The sequence below is a fragment of the Sus scrofa genome, chromosome 1, assembly GCF_000003025.6.
Source record: "Sus scrofa isolate TJ Tabasco breed Duroc chromosome 1, Sscrofa11.1, whole genome shotgun sequence".
NCBI lineage: Eukaryota > Metazoa > Chordata > Mammalia > Artiodactyla > Suidae > Sus > Sus scrofa.
This window is the reverse complement of record NC_010443.5, coordinates 75,308,292-75,325,928: the sequence shown is the minus strand read 5'-3', so window position 1 is coordinate 75,325,928 and position 17,637 is coordinate 75,308,292. Positions and strand designations below refer to the sequence as shown.

The 17,637-nt window shown below is 41.1% G+C and overlaps 1 protein-coding gene across 14 annotated transcripts in view; it reads right to left on the bottom strand.

The window, feature by feature from the left end:
* Positions 1-17,637, bottom strand: part of C1H6orf183 (chromosome 1 C6orf183 homolog) — a 203,437-nt gene that overhangs the window by 105,643 nt on the left and 80,157 nt on the right. For all 14 annotated transcript variants that reach the window (XR_002343788.1, XM_021090812.1, XM_021090809.1 and 11 more), the window contains one exon: positions 2,104-2,296. Coding sequence is in view for 13 of the 14 variants with exons in the window: in XM_021090812.1 (XP_020946471.1) it covers positions 2,104-2,296 (193 nt within the window). In the remaining variant the exon portion in view is untranslated. The remainder of the gene's footprint in view (positions 1-2,103; positions 2,297-17,637) is intronic.

The following is a 17,637-nucleotide window of genomic DNA, read 5'->3' as shown; positions in this document are numbered from 1 at the left end:
GTAACTGGGATTCCTAAGAATCAGCTAAAGATCTCTGGGCAACACTAGGCCCTAAGTTCATACATGCTGACTTCTAAATCAACTAAGGTTTTTGTTTTTACTTTTAAAGACTAATTTTAGAACTATAACCAAAGTTCAGTTAACATGAAATATTTACTAAAATGCCCTCAAACTTGTAATTTAAAGGCAGAACATGCTTTTCTTTCTGTAAAAAAAACAGGTCCCTGGTGGTTTAACAACAAACCCAGTTTAACCTGCTATATCATTAATGCCAGCCAAGTCAAAAATTTTCAGGAAAATTTCTAAGATACTCCCTAAATATGTTAATTACTAACTTGAATCAATAAGTGTAATCATTGCCATTATTCAGCTAAAATATTTTCCCACTATACTAATGTAAGTTTTCACTATCAGCGTTATTATTGCTTAAAATTTTAAGTGGCCTATTTCAGAATAAAATATTAAAAATTAAGCGATTTTCAGGTTTAATAATTATCAAATATATGATGGGTACTAAACAAGAGAAAAACTTTGGTCAGGAATTTCTCTAGCAGCAGTTGGGAAATCATTTCACAACAGATGACTATACACTCAGTAGTTGAGAGATGCTCATATGATTAAGTATTTCAATCAAAGTTCTCTTTTTTTTTTTCTTTTCCCTCTTTTAGCTTCACCCGTGGCATATGGAAGTTCCTAGGACAGAGATCGAATGCAAACTGCAGCTGCAACCTACACCACAGCTGTGTCAAAGCCAGATCCTTTTCAGATACTACTGGATATGCATTTATATCCACTGTGTCATAGCAGGAACTTCCCAAAGCAAGTTCTTAGCAGCTGGAAATAGTCACATTGTATTGTAAATTAGTATCAGCATAAATGGTGCACTAGTATGTTGGACGACCAATAAAGATGAAAGCTAAGGGCTGAAATTAAATGCCGTGGAATGGTGGATGCCATCACCACATCCCATCATTCAGATCACAAATGGTCTGCGGCCAAGAGAAAACGAAGAGTTTAACCCAATACTAAATTAATTCTTGATGGGATCTGAAAGGTTAATTGTAAAATTTTTTTTTTTTTTGTCTTTTGTTGTTGTTGTTGTTGTTGCTATTTCTTGGGCCGCTCCCGCGGCATATGGAGGTTCCCAGGCTAGGGGTTGAATCGGAGCTGTAGCCACCGGCCTACGCCAGAGCCACAGCAACGCGGGATCCGAGCCTTGTCTGCAACCTACACCACAGCTCACGGCAACGCCGGATCGTTAACCCACTGAGCAAGGGCAGGGACCGAACCCGCAACCTCATGGTTCCTAGTCGGATTCGTTAACCACTGAGCCACGACGGGAACTCCTAATTGTAAAATATTTTTGAGAAGCATTTTATAATAATATGAACACGAATTATACTTATTTAAAGTCTGTATATACATTACCAAACGGCACAATCCCTTACTAAATTTCCCTTCAGGTATTGCAGTGTGTCTAGAAACTCTTTAAATTCTTTCCAAATGCAACACCAGTCAGGCCATATTATTTCAAAAGGAATGATTCTTACCTCACCTTCTAAAACTGGATAAATTTGGGTGATACCAAAAGGAAGAGAGAATACAGATATGAGTTATTTGATTACCCTGAGTAATGATTTCTTTGTTTGGGGCTTGTCTGGCATTTTCCTGGCCAGGTCTTTGTGCATCCTGGTGATTTTCTGTCAGAAGCTCAGGAATATCTCTGCTTCTAACTGGTTTCCCCAAGGTCAATTACTATTTTTTGTCACTCAGAAAAAAACTGTTAATTTCACTTGCTAACTTTGCTTCCCTCAGGGCCCTGCACCTAATGGGTGATGGAGAAATGCCGCTAGGCAACAAGTGGAGTCTAAATAGCAGTAAAAATTATACCAAGTCACAGTCTCCAACAAATGAGGAACTTGAGCTAGAAACAAAACTATCTTTTCGAAAGTGGTGTGTGTTGGGAGAGGCATGTGTGCTAATAGAATTTTCAAGATACTACTGGATATGCATTTATATTTTGAGATGGGAAATGTTAAATGAAGCCCTTTGTATTTTTTTTGCTTGTTTGCCTGGATGGTTTTTAAAAATCTGACTTCTGACCTTTTTCTTTCTCAACGTAATGGCTGGCCACAAGCAGCAGTTCTGTCTCTAGTTCCTTCAGATCACTCAAGGCTTCATCATACATGACATAGATTCCCTGCTGGTCCTGGGTGTGGATGTAACCAGCTTCCATGCTGTAGTAGTCATCTTGGTTCTCCACTTCTGAGAACTCCATGAACTGGATGCCCTGGACCTGGGAAAGAAAGTCAAGGTTGCAGATTACCAGGAGGGAGAGCTATAGTTTGCTGGCTCAAATAGACCAAACAGCAGGTTTCTGCTCCTATAATCAGGGCTGTCAGCATGGAGCTGTAGACATGATGGATGGATAAAGAGCTGTATGTAGAGAAAAAAGATATTAACAAGGAATGTCATCAGGGATGGGTAGTTCTAAAACAAATAACTAGCTGTTTAAGGTTTTACTGATTAACCTGGGATTATCTAGAAAAAGGTAAGCAATAGAGCCAAGTGCTAAAGTGGTCTCTGAAGTCAGTGTCCATGTTCAGGTCCCAGCTCTTCCAGGATCTCACCCTGGGTAAGTCATTCAGCTACTCTTAGCCTCCATTTCCTAAATTGTAACATGGGGACAGTGGAGACACCACAACAGTTGTTGTAGGGAGTGACACTGTGCATATGAGTGAGACCTTGAGATCTATAAACTTTAGCTGTTAAAGATTTTTCTTTAAATCTAATACTTCTAAAATGCATTAACACAATCTCACATCTTAGTAACATACTTAGTTGAATATTGCCCCCCTGAAATTCATGTCCACTGGAAACCTGTGAATGTGGCCTTATTTGGAAATTGAGTCTTTGCAGATGTACACAAGACGAGGCCATACTGGATTAAAGTGGGCCCCAATCCAATGACTGATGTTTCAGAGGGAAATTTGGAGGCTGATACAAAGAGGAGAAGGCCACTTGCAGGCCGAGACAGAGACTGAAGTGATGCATGTACAAACCAAGGAACACCAAGGATTGCTGGTAACGACCAGAAGCCAGAAGAGGCAAGGAGGATTTTCCCCTGGAGCCTTCAGAGACAACACGGCCCTGCTGGCACCCTGATTTTGGACTCGGAGTCTCCAGAACTGTCAGAGAATAAATTTATCTCCCAGTTGTTCTGAACCGCTCACTTTGTGGTACGTCATTATGAAGTGTTAGGAAACTAAAACAAGTAATTTGAGTATTCCAGTCATAATTTTATGTTTTTAGATGACTGAGGACCTATTGCTTTCTCAGAATGCTATTCTAATAGTAATTCTCATAATTCACAACTTCTCTACCCTTCTCAAGCCTCTGAATTCTCTCCCTCACTCCCTGCCCCAGTGCCCAGTCTCCCTCACTCTCGACGGAAGCCCTTCCACTTCTCCACTTACATACAAACCTCCTCCTGCTCTCCTGCTCCCTCTGCACTGCAGAGGCCAATTCCACTTCCCTCCTCTACGGCCACTCTCTCCCCCTCTGAAGTTTCTCTTCTCAGACATTCAACTCATTTCAACCAGAGATTTCTCAACTGACATTGAAACTTGCTCATGGCTGTCTTATTTTTATTTTTGGTCACACCCACGGCACATGAAAGTTCCCAGGCCAGGGACTGAATACAAGTTGCAGCTGTGACCTATGCTTCTTGCTGCAACATCAGATCCTTAACCCACTTTGCTAGACAGGGATCAAACCTGTGCCTCTGCAGTGACTCAACCCCATAGCCCTCCTTTTCTTTCTTTCTTTTTTTTTTGGCTTTTTAGGGTCATACCTGAGGCCTTATGGAAGTTCCCAGGCTAGGGTCAAATCAGAGCTACAGCTGCCAACCTACACCACAGCCATAGCAACGTAGGATCCAAGCTATGTCAGCGACCTATCCCACAGCTCATGGCAATGCCAGTTCCTTAATCCACTGAGCGAGGCCAGGGATGGAACCCGCATCCTCATGGATACTAGTTGAATTCATTACCACTGAGCTATAACAGGAACTCCTAGCCCTCTTATTTTAAAACATCCTCACACTCTTCCCCAGGTTCCCATGTCTCCTCCTCCTCACAGTCCAGCCACCTAAGATATTACCTGTATTCACTGCCTCCATTTCCTCACCTCCTACTTTTCACTCATTCCCATCTGGCTCCTGCCTCCACCAAGCCACCCAAACCACTTTCACTGAGTCCAACAATGACCTTTGCTCACATCCAGCAGGCTTTCTTTAGACATTTTAAGTAATCTCTCAGGAGCTTCTGACACAGTTCAGCACTCCCTGCTTCTTGACCCAGTCTCTGCTCTGGCCTCAGGGACTCCACATTCTCTTTGCTCTCACCAACTTTCTAGCCGTTTCTTTTCTATCGGGTCATTAAATGGTGGCCACAACACTCAAGCCCCAGTCCTAGGACTTCCTCTTTTCCTGCTGCAGTCCTTCCTTAAGAGACAGCACACTTCGACAGATGAGATTACCACCTTTAGACCATTAGTTCCTCAATTCATATTTCCAATCCAGGCCTCCTAGAGATCCAGACCCACATATCCAAATACCTATTTGGCCTCTGTTCCTAGGCCTCTCAAAGGACTCTCAAAGTTAACATGATCAAATTATGTGATCTTCCCCCACAAACCTAGGCCACCTCCAGTTTCCTCATTTTAGTAAATAGCACCACCACCCATCCACTTCCTCTACCATGAATCATTCCTGACGTCTCTTTCTGCCTCACCCTACATGTCCAATCAATCATGAGGTCCTGTTGATTTTACTTTCTATCTCTCAAATCCATCCACTTGTCTGCATCTCCACCACCCACCATCCTAGTCCAAGCTGTTATTATCCTGCAGTAGGACTAGTCCAGGAGCTTCTAAACTGGTCTAGCCTCTTAATTAGTCCACATCCCCTCTGGCCTGGGCTTATTCTCCCCTCCATTGTATTCACTACTGGAAGAGGATGTTTTAGAAGTGGAGTTTAGATTATGTCATCCCTTCTTCTTTTTAATATCCCAAAATGCTTCTCATTACTCACAGACAAAGCAAAACTCCATAAAAAAGTCTACATGGTCTGGCCCCTGCCTATCTCCCACCAGTGGTTTTGAATCAACTGTGATTTTTGCCCCCCAGAGGACAACTGGCCATGTCTGGAGATATTTTTGGTTGTTATAACTCGGGGGGAGGTGCTCTTGGCATCTAGTGTGTAGAGGCCAGGCATGCTTCTAAATATCTGACAGCACACAAGAGAGCCCCACACAGTGAAGAATTATCAGGCCTCAAATGACAATAGTACCAAGGTTGAGAAACCTGAGGCTACCTTCATTTTGTATCACTTTCTACCTAGATCACTGTATCGTAGCCTTCCATGTCTTCTTTTGATTATTTTAGGGGCCATGCTCCCTTGAGCCTTATGCATAGGCTTTCCCCTCTCAATGGAATATCTTCCTCCCTCTTTGCCTACTTAAAGCCCCTTCATCTTCCAACATCAGCTCAATCATCACTTTCACAGTGAACCCCCTTTAGCCTCCTATGGCACCAAGTATCTTTCTTTTGACATACTTATTGAGGTCACTGTTTTACATTTATTATGAGATTATTGATCAATATTTGTTTCACTCACTGGATTTAATTAGGACAAGGAACATGTCTGGTTTTGTTCATTATTGTATCAGTGCTTAGCACAGGGCTTAGAAAATAAGTAAAATAGGGATGAATGATTTTGGAATATTTGCACATAGATTTCTTTTAGTCTATGATTTTATGTTCCCTACTTTTTGTTTGTTTGTTTGTTTGTTTTTTTGTCTTTTGTCTTTTGTCTTTTTAGGGTCACACCCATGGCATATGGAGATTCCCAGGCTAGGGGTCTAATCAGAGCTACAGCTGCCGGCCTACGCCACAGCCACAGCAATGCCAGATCTGAGTCACGTCTGCGACCTACACCATAGCTCGCAGCAATGCAGGATCCTTAACCCACTGAGTGAGGCCAGCGATTAAATCTGCAACCTCGTGGTTCCTAGTCAGATTCATTTCTACTGTGCAATGACAGGAACTCCTGTTCCCTACTTGTATTTTTAACATATACCAGTCAGAATTCCTGGGTTTTGCCTCTATGGAGTCTCATCTTATGTCATCACAGCCAAACAAAAGCATTCTCAACAGAGGCGATAATGTCAAGGGTAAAAAGTAGTTCTTGGAGGGAAAAAAAATCTTACTCTTTTTATGTATGAAGCACAAATATATAGACAGTACATAAACAGATATATGGCATACCTCTAGTATTAACATTTCTTTGAAGGGGAGTGATAAAGAAAAGTCTAAAAAGTCCTTGTGTGAGAAGTAATAATAATAATAATAATAATAATAATAATAAAAAGTTAAGAAACACTGGCCCTTTGGAGTTCCTGTCGTGGCACAGTGTAAATGAATCCCACTAGGAACCATGAGGTTGCCGGTTCAATTTCTGGCCTCGCTCAGTGGGTTAAGGATCCGGTGTTGCCGTGAGCTGTGGTATAGTTCACAGATGTGGCTCAGATCTGGCATTGCTGTGGCTGTGGCTGTGGCTGTGGCTGTGGCTGTGGCCAGCAGCTGCAGCTCCAATTAGACCCCTCCATATACCACAGGTGCAGTCCTAAAAAGCAAAAAAATTAATAAATAAAAATAAAAGATTAAAAAAAAAGAAACATTGGCCTTTTTAAGGCTGAATAAAACATTTGTTAAGAAATAAATCATTTATGATATGATTTATTTCATAATATGATATCATTTATATCAATATATAAAATTTTATATCATATCTTGCATTTTAAATGACTAAAAATACATAATATTTATCATCTTAGCCATTTTTAAGTGTACAGTTCAGTGGCATTATGTACATTCACATTGTTGTACAAACATCACCACCATACATCTCCACAACTCTTTTCATCTTGCAAAACTGAAACTCTGTGCCTATTGTTATTGTTATTGATCAATAGCTTCCTACTTCCCCTTCCTATCCCCTCCTACAACCATCCTACTTGCTGCCTCATGGAATTTGACTACTCTAGGCACCTCATATAAGTGGGATCATACAATCTTTGTCCTTTTGTGCTGGCTTAATTCACTTAGCATTATCTCCTTAAGTTTCATTCATGTAGCACGTGTCTGAATTTCCTTCCTTTTTAAGGCTGAATAATATACTACTGCATGTAGATATCATATTTGTCTACCCATCAACAGAACCTGGGTTGCTTTCATCTTCTGGCTACTGTGAATAATGCTGTTATCAACATACCTGTACAAATATGTCTTAGAATCCATGCTTTTATTTCCTTTAGGTATATACCCCGAAGTGGAATTGCTGGATCATCTGATAAATCTATTTTTTAATTTTTTTGAAGAAGCACCATACTGTTTTACATAAGCAGCTGCACTGTTTTATATTCCCACCAACAGTACACAACATTCCAATTCCACCACGTTCTCATCAACATTTGCTATCATATATTTTTTTTCTTAGTTGTTACATTCATGAGTCATTTAAACTATGGAACCAATGGTTCCCAGTTTTTTATCCCCCATTTATTCATTCTTATAAAAACTGTGCTAAGTAAACAGTTGTTGGATAGAATCCATTTATATGTAAATTTTAAGCAGTCATTACATCCTGGCTCTCAGTAGATTTGTCAATTGGTTTGTGTATGTGCACTGCCTATTGTGTAACTACAGGAATCCCTCTGGAACCTTCACAAACAGGGCAGATGCTCACCTGCTTGGATAGTTAATTGGCAATATTAGAAAGGTAGACAAGGGCTACTCTATGGGTCTTTTCAATTCTCTGGCTTTTGACAGAACATTGTAAATCAACTATAATAGAAAAAAAAATCTTAAAAAAAAGAATTCCCTGGCTCTATGATTCATTTTTACATGCTGTTCTAAGTATACCAGATGATGAACTACTTAATCTCCCTCAAGAGACTCCTCTTTAATGAAATGCTCATTCAATTATAGATTTTTAATTATTCAAGCTGAAATTTAGAAATCTTCTAATAAATAAAACTGAGTGTTTCTAAATAATGGCTATGGTTCATAATTCTCCATCAAGAAGGTATTTCATAGGTAAACATTTCTCTGGTAGGTGGTTGTTTTTGGTTTACTTTGCTTTTTACTGATTTTTTAGGCATAAAACTTTTTAATCATTAGGAGCTTCCTTTGACTAGGAGTTACAAAAGTGAACATATTGTTTTTTATGAAATGATAGGCATCAGTGGAAAAGAGAAATGAGTCTGAGAAAATTATACGTAACATACAGAAATCAAACAGCTTGCTTAGGTTTATAAGCTAGCATGCCAGCTTCTGTTGGCATTTAATTCCTATCACCTTTTATGCAAAATGAGCTCTCTGAAGAAAAAAAGAACAACTTAATGTAGTATGCTTTATCTACTTTACTGGAAAAGACCTTTCTTTCCCGGTGTTCTTTTACAGGGGAATTTCTTTTCTTTTCTATTTTGCCACATCCATGGCATACAGATATTCCTGGGCCAGAGATCAAACCTGTGCCATAGCTGCGACCTGAGCCACAAAAGTGACAACACCAAGTCTTAACCTGCTGAGCAACCAGCGAAGTCCCAGGGGAATTTTATAAGACTTTAAAGAAATGGCTACTGGGCTGAGTTCTGAAGCTGATGGAAAGCAACAACAGTGTCAAGATGCTGAATGTAATGCTGTCATCTATTTAAATGGTTTTTTTCCTCTTTTTCCACCCCACCTCATTGTTTGAGCCCTTTATATAGACATACATATTCCTTCCCTTTCCCTCCTTGAGTTCCTATGCCTGAAATGTATGCTTGGAGATGAACTTTGAAGACCAAATGGCTAAAGTACCTCATGTAGGGTATGGCTATATAGCAGTATTTCCTTTTTATTTTAATTTCTTCCACAGCCATGTGGAAGACCTTCCTTCTAATGTTGGAGTAGTGTAGAGAGTTGATCCTTCAATATTATTCTTGGAGGAGTGGCAGGAAAAGGAAGGCAATAATTACCTGTTTGACTAAGATATAATCTGATCTTCTGGATGATTCATATTTTGAAGTCTGCCAATTACCTGATGCAAGAAAACTATTTGAGTATAGTAACCATATGAGAATTGGTGCTCATCATTAATTATTTTCACTCTACTAGTTTCTGCCATCACTTGTTGTTGTTGTTGTTTTTGTCTTTTTTTGTCTTTTTGCCCTTTCCAGGGCCACTCCCGCGGCATATGGAGGTTCCCAGGGTAGGAGTTGAATTGGAGCTGTAGCCACTGGCCTATGCCAGAGCCACAGCAACGTGGGATCTGAGCTGCGTCTACAACCTACACCACAGCTCACGGCAACACCAGATCCTTAACCCACTGAGCAAGGCCAGGGATCAAACCCGCAACCTCATCGTTCCTAGTCAGATTGTCAACCACTGAGCCATGATGGGAACTCCTGCCATCACTTGTTAATACAAAGTTTAGGCCTTTTGGCTCTGACTAGCTTGCCTTTTTCTAAATCCTCTTTGCATCACTTTCTAGTAATAAACAGTAAGAGTAGTAATAATAATAATTAATAATAACCCAGTCTAGGAACTTAGCAAACTTGTTGGATAAATGACCCAAAGCTTTGGCTACAATCTTTGAAAAGGAAAAAAAAAAATCTTCTAGTCTCTGCCTCACCTGCAGAGTACAATACTTTATCTATTTTTCTGCATTTAAATAGCATGATATACTTTTGCAAAGGATTTTCATGTAATATTGTCTTTTTGTGACCTCATAACTATTCTATTACGGAAAGAGCCTTTCTTTTGCCCAACAAACATTTATTAGATACCTATCATGTAAAAGATATATATTCAACTCTCTACTTCCTTTTGCAACCTGAACGTCTAATAAAAACATCAAAAATTTCAGGAGTTCCCGTCGTGGCGCAGTGGTTAACGAATCGACTAGGAACCATGAGGTTGCGGGTTCGGTCCCTGCCCTTGCTCAGTGGGTTAACGATCCGGCGTTGCCGTGAGCTGTGGTGTAGGTTGCGGACGCGGCTCGGATCCTGCGTTGCTGTGGCTCTGGCGTAGGCCGGTGGCTACAGCACCGATTCAACCCCTAGCCTGGGAACTTCCATATGCCTCCGGAGCGGCCCAAGAAATAGCAACAACAACAAAAGACAAAAAGACAAAAGCCAAAAAAAAAAAAAATTTCAGTGCCCTTAATCAAGATCCTGACCTTCCCTAAAACCTGCTCTAACCACATCTTAGATGATGGCCATTCCAAAATTCCAGATACTCAGGCCAAAACTTTGGAGTCAACTTTGACTTCTGTCTTGCTTTCATATTCCACATCCCAACTGCCTGGAAATCATACTGGCTGTACCTTCACAATATATCCGGAGCCTGACCATTTCTCATCATGCTGTCTTCCCAGAGGCACTGTCTCTATTTTGATCAATGTAATAGCCTTCCAACTAATCTCTGCTCAGCCCTTCAGTCTATTCCCAATACAAGAGCATACGTGTAAACAACTTAAGTCAAATCACATTACTCTCCTGCTCAAACCTCTCCAAGGATTCCTCTTCACACTCAAAGTCCTCAAAATGATCCACAAGGCCCTATCTAAACTGTTCTCCACTCTTCTAATCCCTCTAAGCTCATTTCTTGTCAATTTTCCCCTCATTCACTCTAGCTGTACTAGATTCCTTGCTGTTCCTACAACACAGCTAGGCACGGTCCTGCCTCAGGGCCTTTGCATGGCTCTCCCCTCTGCCGGGCACTCTTCTCCCAGTCAGGCACATGGTTGCTTCTTGATTTCCTCCGATAGTATTTTCTCAGCTTCTCAGTAAGGCCTTCCCTGATCACACTACTTACACCTATAATATCCCAAAACCAACTCTCCATCCCCCTTTCCTTCTTAATTTTTCTCCACAGCATCTATCACCATCTTTACTAGTCCACAAAGCCTAGGTTATGTGTAATAAGCAACCCCAAAGCTCAGTAGCGTATACTTTAATTTCACACTCAAGCAGAGCCCATTGAAGGACTACTTGCTTTCTAGGCTGCTCTCTTCTAGCAGTGACTCAGGGATCCAGAATCTATTTTGTGGCTTGACACATGTCTTCCACTGGCTGCAGTAGGGGAAGAGCTGGAGGATCATGGACCAGCTCTTACATGCTTTGGACTGGAAGTGACACATGTCATTTCTGCTCACAGCCCACTGCCACCTCCCAACTACAAGGGCCTAGGATGTCTGGGGAGACTTTGGTGCCAAACCATGAGATGTTCTGTATCTGTTACTTATTTATTTAATCTCTATCTCTTTCCATGAAATAGTATACCATGATGGCAAGGATCTGTGACAGCTTTGATTACTGCTGTATCCCCAGTGCCTAGTATATTTACTGGTCAGAATATTTGGGGGGTGAATGAGTGGGAGAATGAATGAATGACAAGCTCACAGCCTCGGGAGTAGATAAGCTGGTAGTCTTGGAATGAGCTGAGTGCTGTAAAGCAGGCAGACAAGTCATAGAGAGAGGCATTCAGCGCAGCACAGAGATGTGAGAAAGACCTCTCAGAGAGGTAATATTTGAATTACCTGCAGGCCTTTATCAAGGAAAGAGAAGGTGAGGGACAGAAGGGCCACTATTTAGAGGCATGAACAGCTTTGCTCATTCAGAGGAGGGCCAGGCCCAGATCCATAAGAATAAAGGTATAGGCACTGTGGAGGGAAATGAGGTCTGAGAGGCTGGCAGGGGCCAGCTTGCGTCCAACCTTGTAAACTTCACCAAGGAAGGAGCTTAGACTTTACCTTGTGAGAATCAGGAAACTCATGAAAACTTCAAGCTAAGGCGCAAATATGATTACATCTGGTCAAAGATCTTAAGACATTTACAAAGCAATGAGGAGTGCCATATTCTTATTTAAAATTCTCTGTTCCTCACCAATCTTGAAATTAGTCCCACATCCTGAGAAAAGCCTAGCCTTTCAGGGTCTGTTTTTTTCTGAACCCTCATCTCCCACCACTTGCTCACAACAGCCTTCTCTACCAGAAGGTCAAGTCCAGGCAGATCCTGAACATACTCTGAGGTGTCAGGCCTCTGTGCCTGAAGAAATATGCTCGAGGTCAAACAACCACCAGAAGCCTGCCGCCTCTAATTCTGGGGCTCTTTCTACCCTCCCATATGCCGAGAGTATGCACATGGCAAAGTATCCATGAGAGCTTGTAGGTGCTTTCCTTTTCTGATACTGTCATTGACCAAACATGTGTTACACTAGCTCAAAATTTCCTCCATGGGATCAAACACACTGGGCCTGGGGAAGGGAGTTTTCATCTTAGGGGCTTCTCTGATGTCCTCTCCTCAGGGTGGTCAGTCCAATGATCTTGGTCCCAGTACCTCAGCCCTGGCCTGTGATATCAACCCAACAAGCTGCATCTTTCCTTTTATCCCCTACATGGGAAAGAATCACATAGTTCATCTGCACATGCTCGATGAAATGCTGACATGGCTACACACATGGAGGGCAGGTAAACAACATGGGCCCATTAAAGACCCCGAAAGAAGGTCACTTCCTTGAGTTTCTCACACTGAAGTGGAGCTGCTGGCAGTGTCTTAAGGGTGATGTTAGTCCTATCATTTATAAAAGCACAGGAAAGACATACTGCATTACCCTTGAGAATCTCCTCCACAATCAATGGGGCAGGAGAGGATTTCCCTCCCCTCTCCTCCTTCATTTCCACCCTACTCCATCCCAGGACAAACATACTGGGAGAGGGGCGCAGTGGTAAGAAAGATCTTTATTAAAATATTAGCAAGGAGTTCCCGTCATGGCTTAGTGGTTAACGAATCTGACTAGGAACCATGAGGTTGTGGGTTTGATCCCTGGCCTTGCTCAGTGGGTTAAGGATCTGGCATTGCTGTGAGCTGTGGTGTAGGTTGCAGACACAGCTTGGATCCCACATTGCTGTGGCTCTGGCATAGGCCGGTGGCTAGAGCTCCGATCAGACCCCTAGCCTGGGAACCTCCATATGCCATGTGAGCGACCCTAGAAAAGGCAAAAAGACAAAAATAAACAAAATAAAATAAAATAAAATAAAATATTAGCAAATAACACTGCACTTGTGGTATGAGACAGGCTGGATATTAGCAAGAGAAAGATGTGATTTTCTTGGTATGTTTGTTTCAAAAATGTTTTCCTCTTCAGCTCTACTGAGGAACACACTGACCAGACTTACTAACCATGGATGAGGATCAAATGAAGAAGGCAGAGGGGTAAAAAGGGAAGTCTGTGTATGGTGAGGAGATGGGAGAGGAGGTACTTGTTAAGGAAGCAGACCCAAAAGAGAAGTCTCCTAGATACTGAGTTAGGCTTGGACTCCAGGTGAGTGGGTAGGAAAAATAAGAAAACGTCTTCCAAAGACAGGATTAAGATGGCAGAATAGAAGGACTAGAGCTCAACTTCTCTCCTAAAAACAACAAAATTCACACTAAAAGCTGAGCATTCTTTACTCAAATGGACTGGAAACATTAAAAAAGATATCCTACTCCAGAAGAAAATGAGGAGGACACATCAAGAGGTAGGAGGGGCGATTTCGTTATATAAACAACCCTATACCTCCTGGGTGGGAAGCCCCACAGACTAGAAACTAACTGGTTCACAGAGACTCACCTACAGGAGTGAGAGTTCTGAGCCCCACATCAAACTCTCTCATGTGGGGATCTGGCACTGGGAGAAAGAGCCCCTGGAGCATCTGGCATTGAAGGCCAGTGGGGCTTGTGTGCAGGAGCTCCACTGGACTGGGGGAAACGGAGACCCCAGTCTTAAACGGCACACACAGACTTTCACGTGCACTGGGTCCCAGGGCAAAGCAAAGTCTCCTTAGGAATCTGGGTCAAACCTGACTGCAAACATGTCTGCAAACCTGACTGTCAAACATCCTAGGAAAACAGGGGTGAACGTGGCTTGTTGTGAGGGAAGGACATTGAAATCAAAGCTCTCAAGAATATTCAGCAGTCTACCTTTCTCTGGAGGTGGCCATGTTGGGAAAATCTGGCCCCACCCACAAGTCAGCTCTGAGAAGCCCCAGGGCAAACAACAATCCAGGTGGGATCACAGCCCCGCACCCCAGTAAACAGGCTACCTAAAGACCCCTCAGGCACACAGCTGCCTCTAATCCCATCCAGAGACTAAGCCCCACCCCACCAGAGGGATTGACTCAGCTCCACCTATCAGTGGGCAGGCATCAGCCCCTCTCATGAGGAAGCCTACAGCAATCCCCCATACTGACTTCAGCCACAGGGGGGCAGACATCAGAAGTAAGAGAGGCTACAGCTCTATTATCTGTAAAAACGTCACCACACCAAAAACCTATAAAATGAAAAGACAGAGAACTATAACTCTGATGAGGGAGAAAGGAAAAACCCCGGAAAATCAGCTAAGCAATGAGATTTCAGCCTCCAGGAAAAAGACTTTAGATTGTTGATGCTGAAGATGATGCAAGACATTGGAAATAAACTGGAGGCAAAGATGGATAACTTACAGGAAACATTGAGCAAAGAGATACAAGATATAAAACTTAAACAAGAAGAGATGCAAAATACAATAACTGAAATAAAAAATTCACTAGAAGCAGCCAACAGCAGAATACAGGAGGCAGAAGAATGAATAAGCGAGGTGGAGGACAGATTAGTGGAAATTATGGGTGTGGAACAGAAAAGAGAAAAAAGATCAAAAAAGAAATGAAGAGAGCCTCAGAGAACTCTGGGACAATGATAAACACACCAACATCCGTATTACAGTGGTGCCAGAAGGAGAAGAAGAGAGAGAAGGGGACAGAACAAATATTCCAAGCGATAATAGCCGAAAACTTCCCTAAGATGGGGAAGGAATCACTCACTCAAATCTAGGAAACTCAACAAGTACCATATAAAATAAAACCAAGGAGGAGTACACCAAGACACATATTAATCAAACTAACTAAAATTAAAGACAAAGAGAAAATCTTGAAAGCAGCTAGGGAAAAGAAACAAGTAACATACAAGGGAACCCCAATAAGGTTATCAGCAGATTTTTCAACAGAAACTCTGCATGCCAGAAGGGAGTGGCATGATATACTTAACATGATGAAAGGAAAAAATCTCCAACCAAGATTACTTTTCCCAGCAAGGCTCTCATTCAGATTTGAAGGAGAAATCAAAAACTTCACAGATAAGCAAAAGTTAAGACAATTCAGCAACACTAAACCAGCCTTACAGCAAATACTAAAGGAACTCCTCTAGGCAGAAAAGAACAAGAGAAGAAGGAAAGGAAAAACAGCAGCAAAAACAAATCCAAAGCAATTAAGAAAATAGCAATAAGAACATACATATCAATAATTACCTTAAATGTTAATGGACTAAACGCGCCAACCAAAAGACATAGACTGGCTGAATGGATACAAAAACAACACCCATATATATGCTGTATTCAAGAGACCCACTTCACTTCTAGGGACACATACAAATTGAAAGTGAGAGGATGGAAGATAATATTTCATGCAAATGGGGATCAGAAGAAAGCTGGAGTAGCAATACTTATGTCAGAAAAAATAGACTTTAAAATGAAGAATATTTTAAGGGACAAAGAAGGACATTACATAATGATCAAAGGATCAACCCGAGAAGAAGATATAACAATTTTCAATATCTATGCACCCAACATTGGGTCACCACAGTATATACGGCACCTGCTAACAACCTTAAAAGAACAAATCGACAATAACACAATAACAGTGGGGGACTTAACACCCCACTTACAGCAATGGACAGATCAATCAGACAGAAAATCAATAGGGAAACACAGGCCCTGAATGATGCATTAAACCAGATGGACTTCATAGATATTTATAGGACATTCCATCCAAAAGCAACAGAATACACATTCTTCTCAAGTGCACATGGAACATTCTCTAAGATTGATCACATCCTGGGCTACAAATCTAACCTCGGTAACTTTAAGAAAATTGAAATCATATCAAGCATCTTTTCCAACCACAATGCTATATGACTGGAAATCAACAAGAAAAAAACTGCAAAAAACACACACACGTGGAGACTCAACAACATGCTACTAAACAACCAATGGATCAGTGAAGAAATTAAAGAGGAAATTAAAAAATACCTAGAAGCAAATGACAACAAAGATATGACACTCCAAAACCTATGGGATGTAGCAAAAGCTGTTCTAAGAGGAAAGTTTTTAGCAATACAAGCCCACCTCAGGAAACAAGAAAAAGCTCAAATAAACAAGCTAACTTTACATCTAAAGCAGCTTGAGAGAGAACAGACAAGACCTAAAGTTAGTAGAAGGAAAGAAATTATAAAGATCAGAGCAGAAATCAATGAAATAGAAGCAAAGAAAACCATAGAAAAGATCAATGAAATGAAAAGCTGGTTCTTTGAAAAGATCAACAAAATTGATAAACCCTTAGCCAGACTTATCAAGCAAAAAAGAGAGAGGACACAAATCAATAAAATTAGAAATGAAAAAGGAGAAGTAACAACGGACATCACAGAAATACAAAGGATCATAAGAGACTACTATATGCAACCATATGCCAGTAAAACAGAAAACCTAGAAGAAATGGAGAAATTCTTAGAAAAGTACAATCTTCCAAGACTAAACCAAGATGAAATAGATAAGATGAATGGCCCCATCACAAGAAATGAAATTGAAACTGTGATTAGAAAACTTCCAACAAACAAAAGTCCAGGACCAGATGGCCTCACAGGCAAATTCTATCAAACATTTAGAGAAAAGCTAACACCTCTCCTTCTGAAACTATTTCAAAAAATTGCAGAGGAAGGGATACTCCCAAACTCATTCTATGAGGCCACCATCACCCTGATACCAAAACCAGACAAAGATTCCACAAAAAAAGAAAACTACAGGCCAGTTTCACTGATGAACATCAATGCACAAATCCTCAACAAAATACTAGCAAACCAAGTCCAACAATACATTAAAAGGATTGTACACCATGATCAAGTGGGATTTATCCCAGGGATGCAAGGGTTCTTCAATATCTGCAAATCCACCATTGTAATACATCACATTAACAAACTGAAGAATAAAAACCACATGATCCTCTCAATATATGCAGAAAAAGCCTTTGACAAAATCCAACACCCATTTCTGATAAAAACCCTTCAGAAAGTGGGCATAACGGGAACCTACCTCAACATAATAAAGGCCATATATGACAAACCCACAGCGAACATCATTCTCAATGGTGAAAAGCTGAAAGAATTCCCACTGAGATCAGGAACAAGAAGACAAGGATGTGCACTCTCACCACTACTCTTCAACATAGTTTTGGAAGTCCTAGCCATGGCAATCAGAGTAGTAAAAGAAATAAAAGGAATCCAAATTGCAAAGGAAGAAGTAAAACTATCACTATTTGCATATGACATGATACTATACCTAGAGAATCCTAAAGACTCTACCAGAAAACTACTAGAGCTCATCAATGAATTTGGCAGCTGCAGGATTCAAAATTAATACACAGAAATTGATGGCATTTCTACACACTAACAAAGAAAGAGCAGAAAA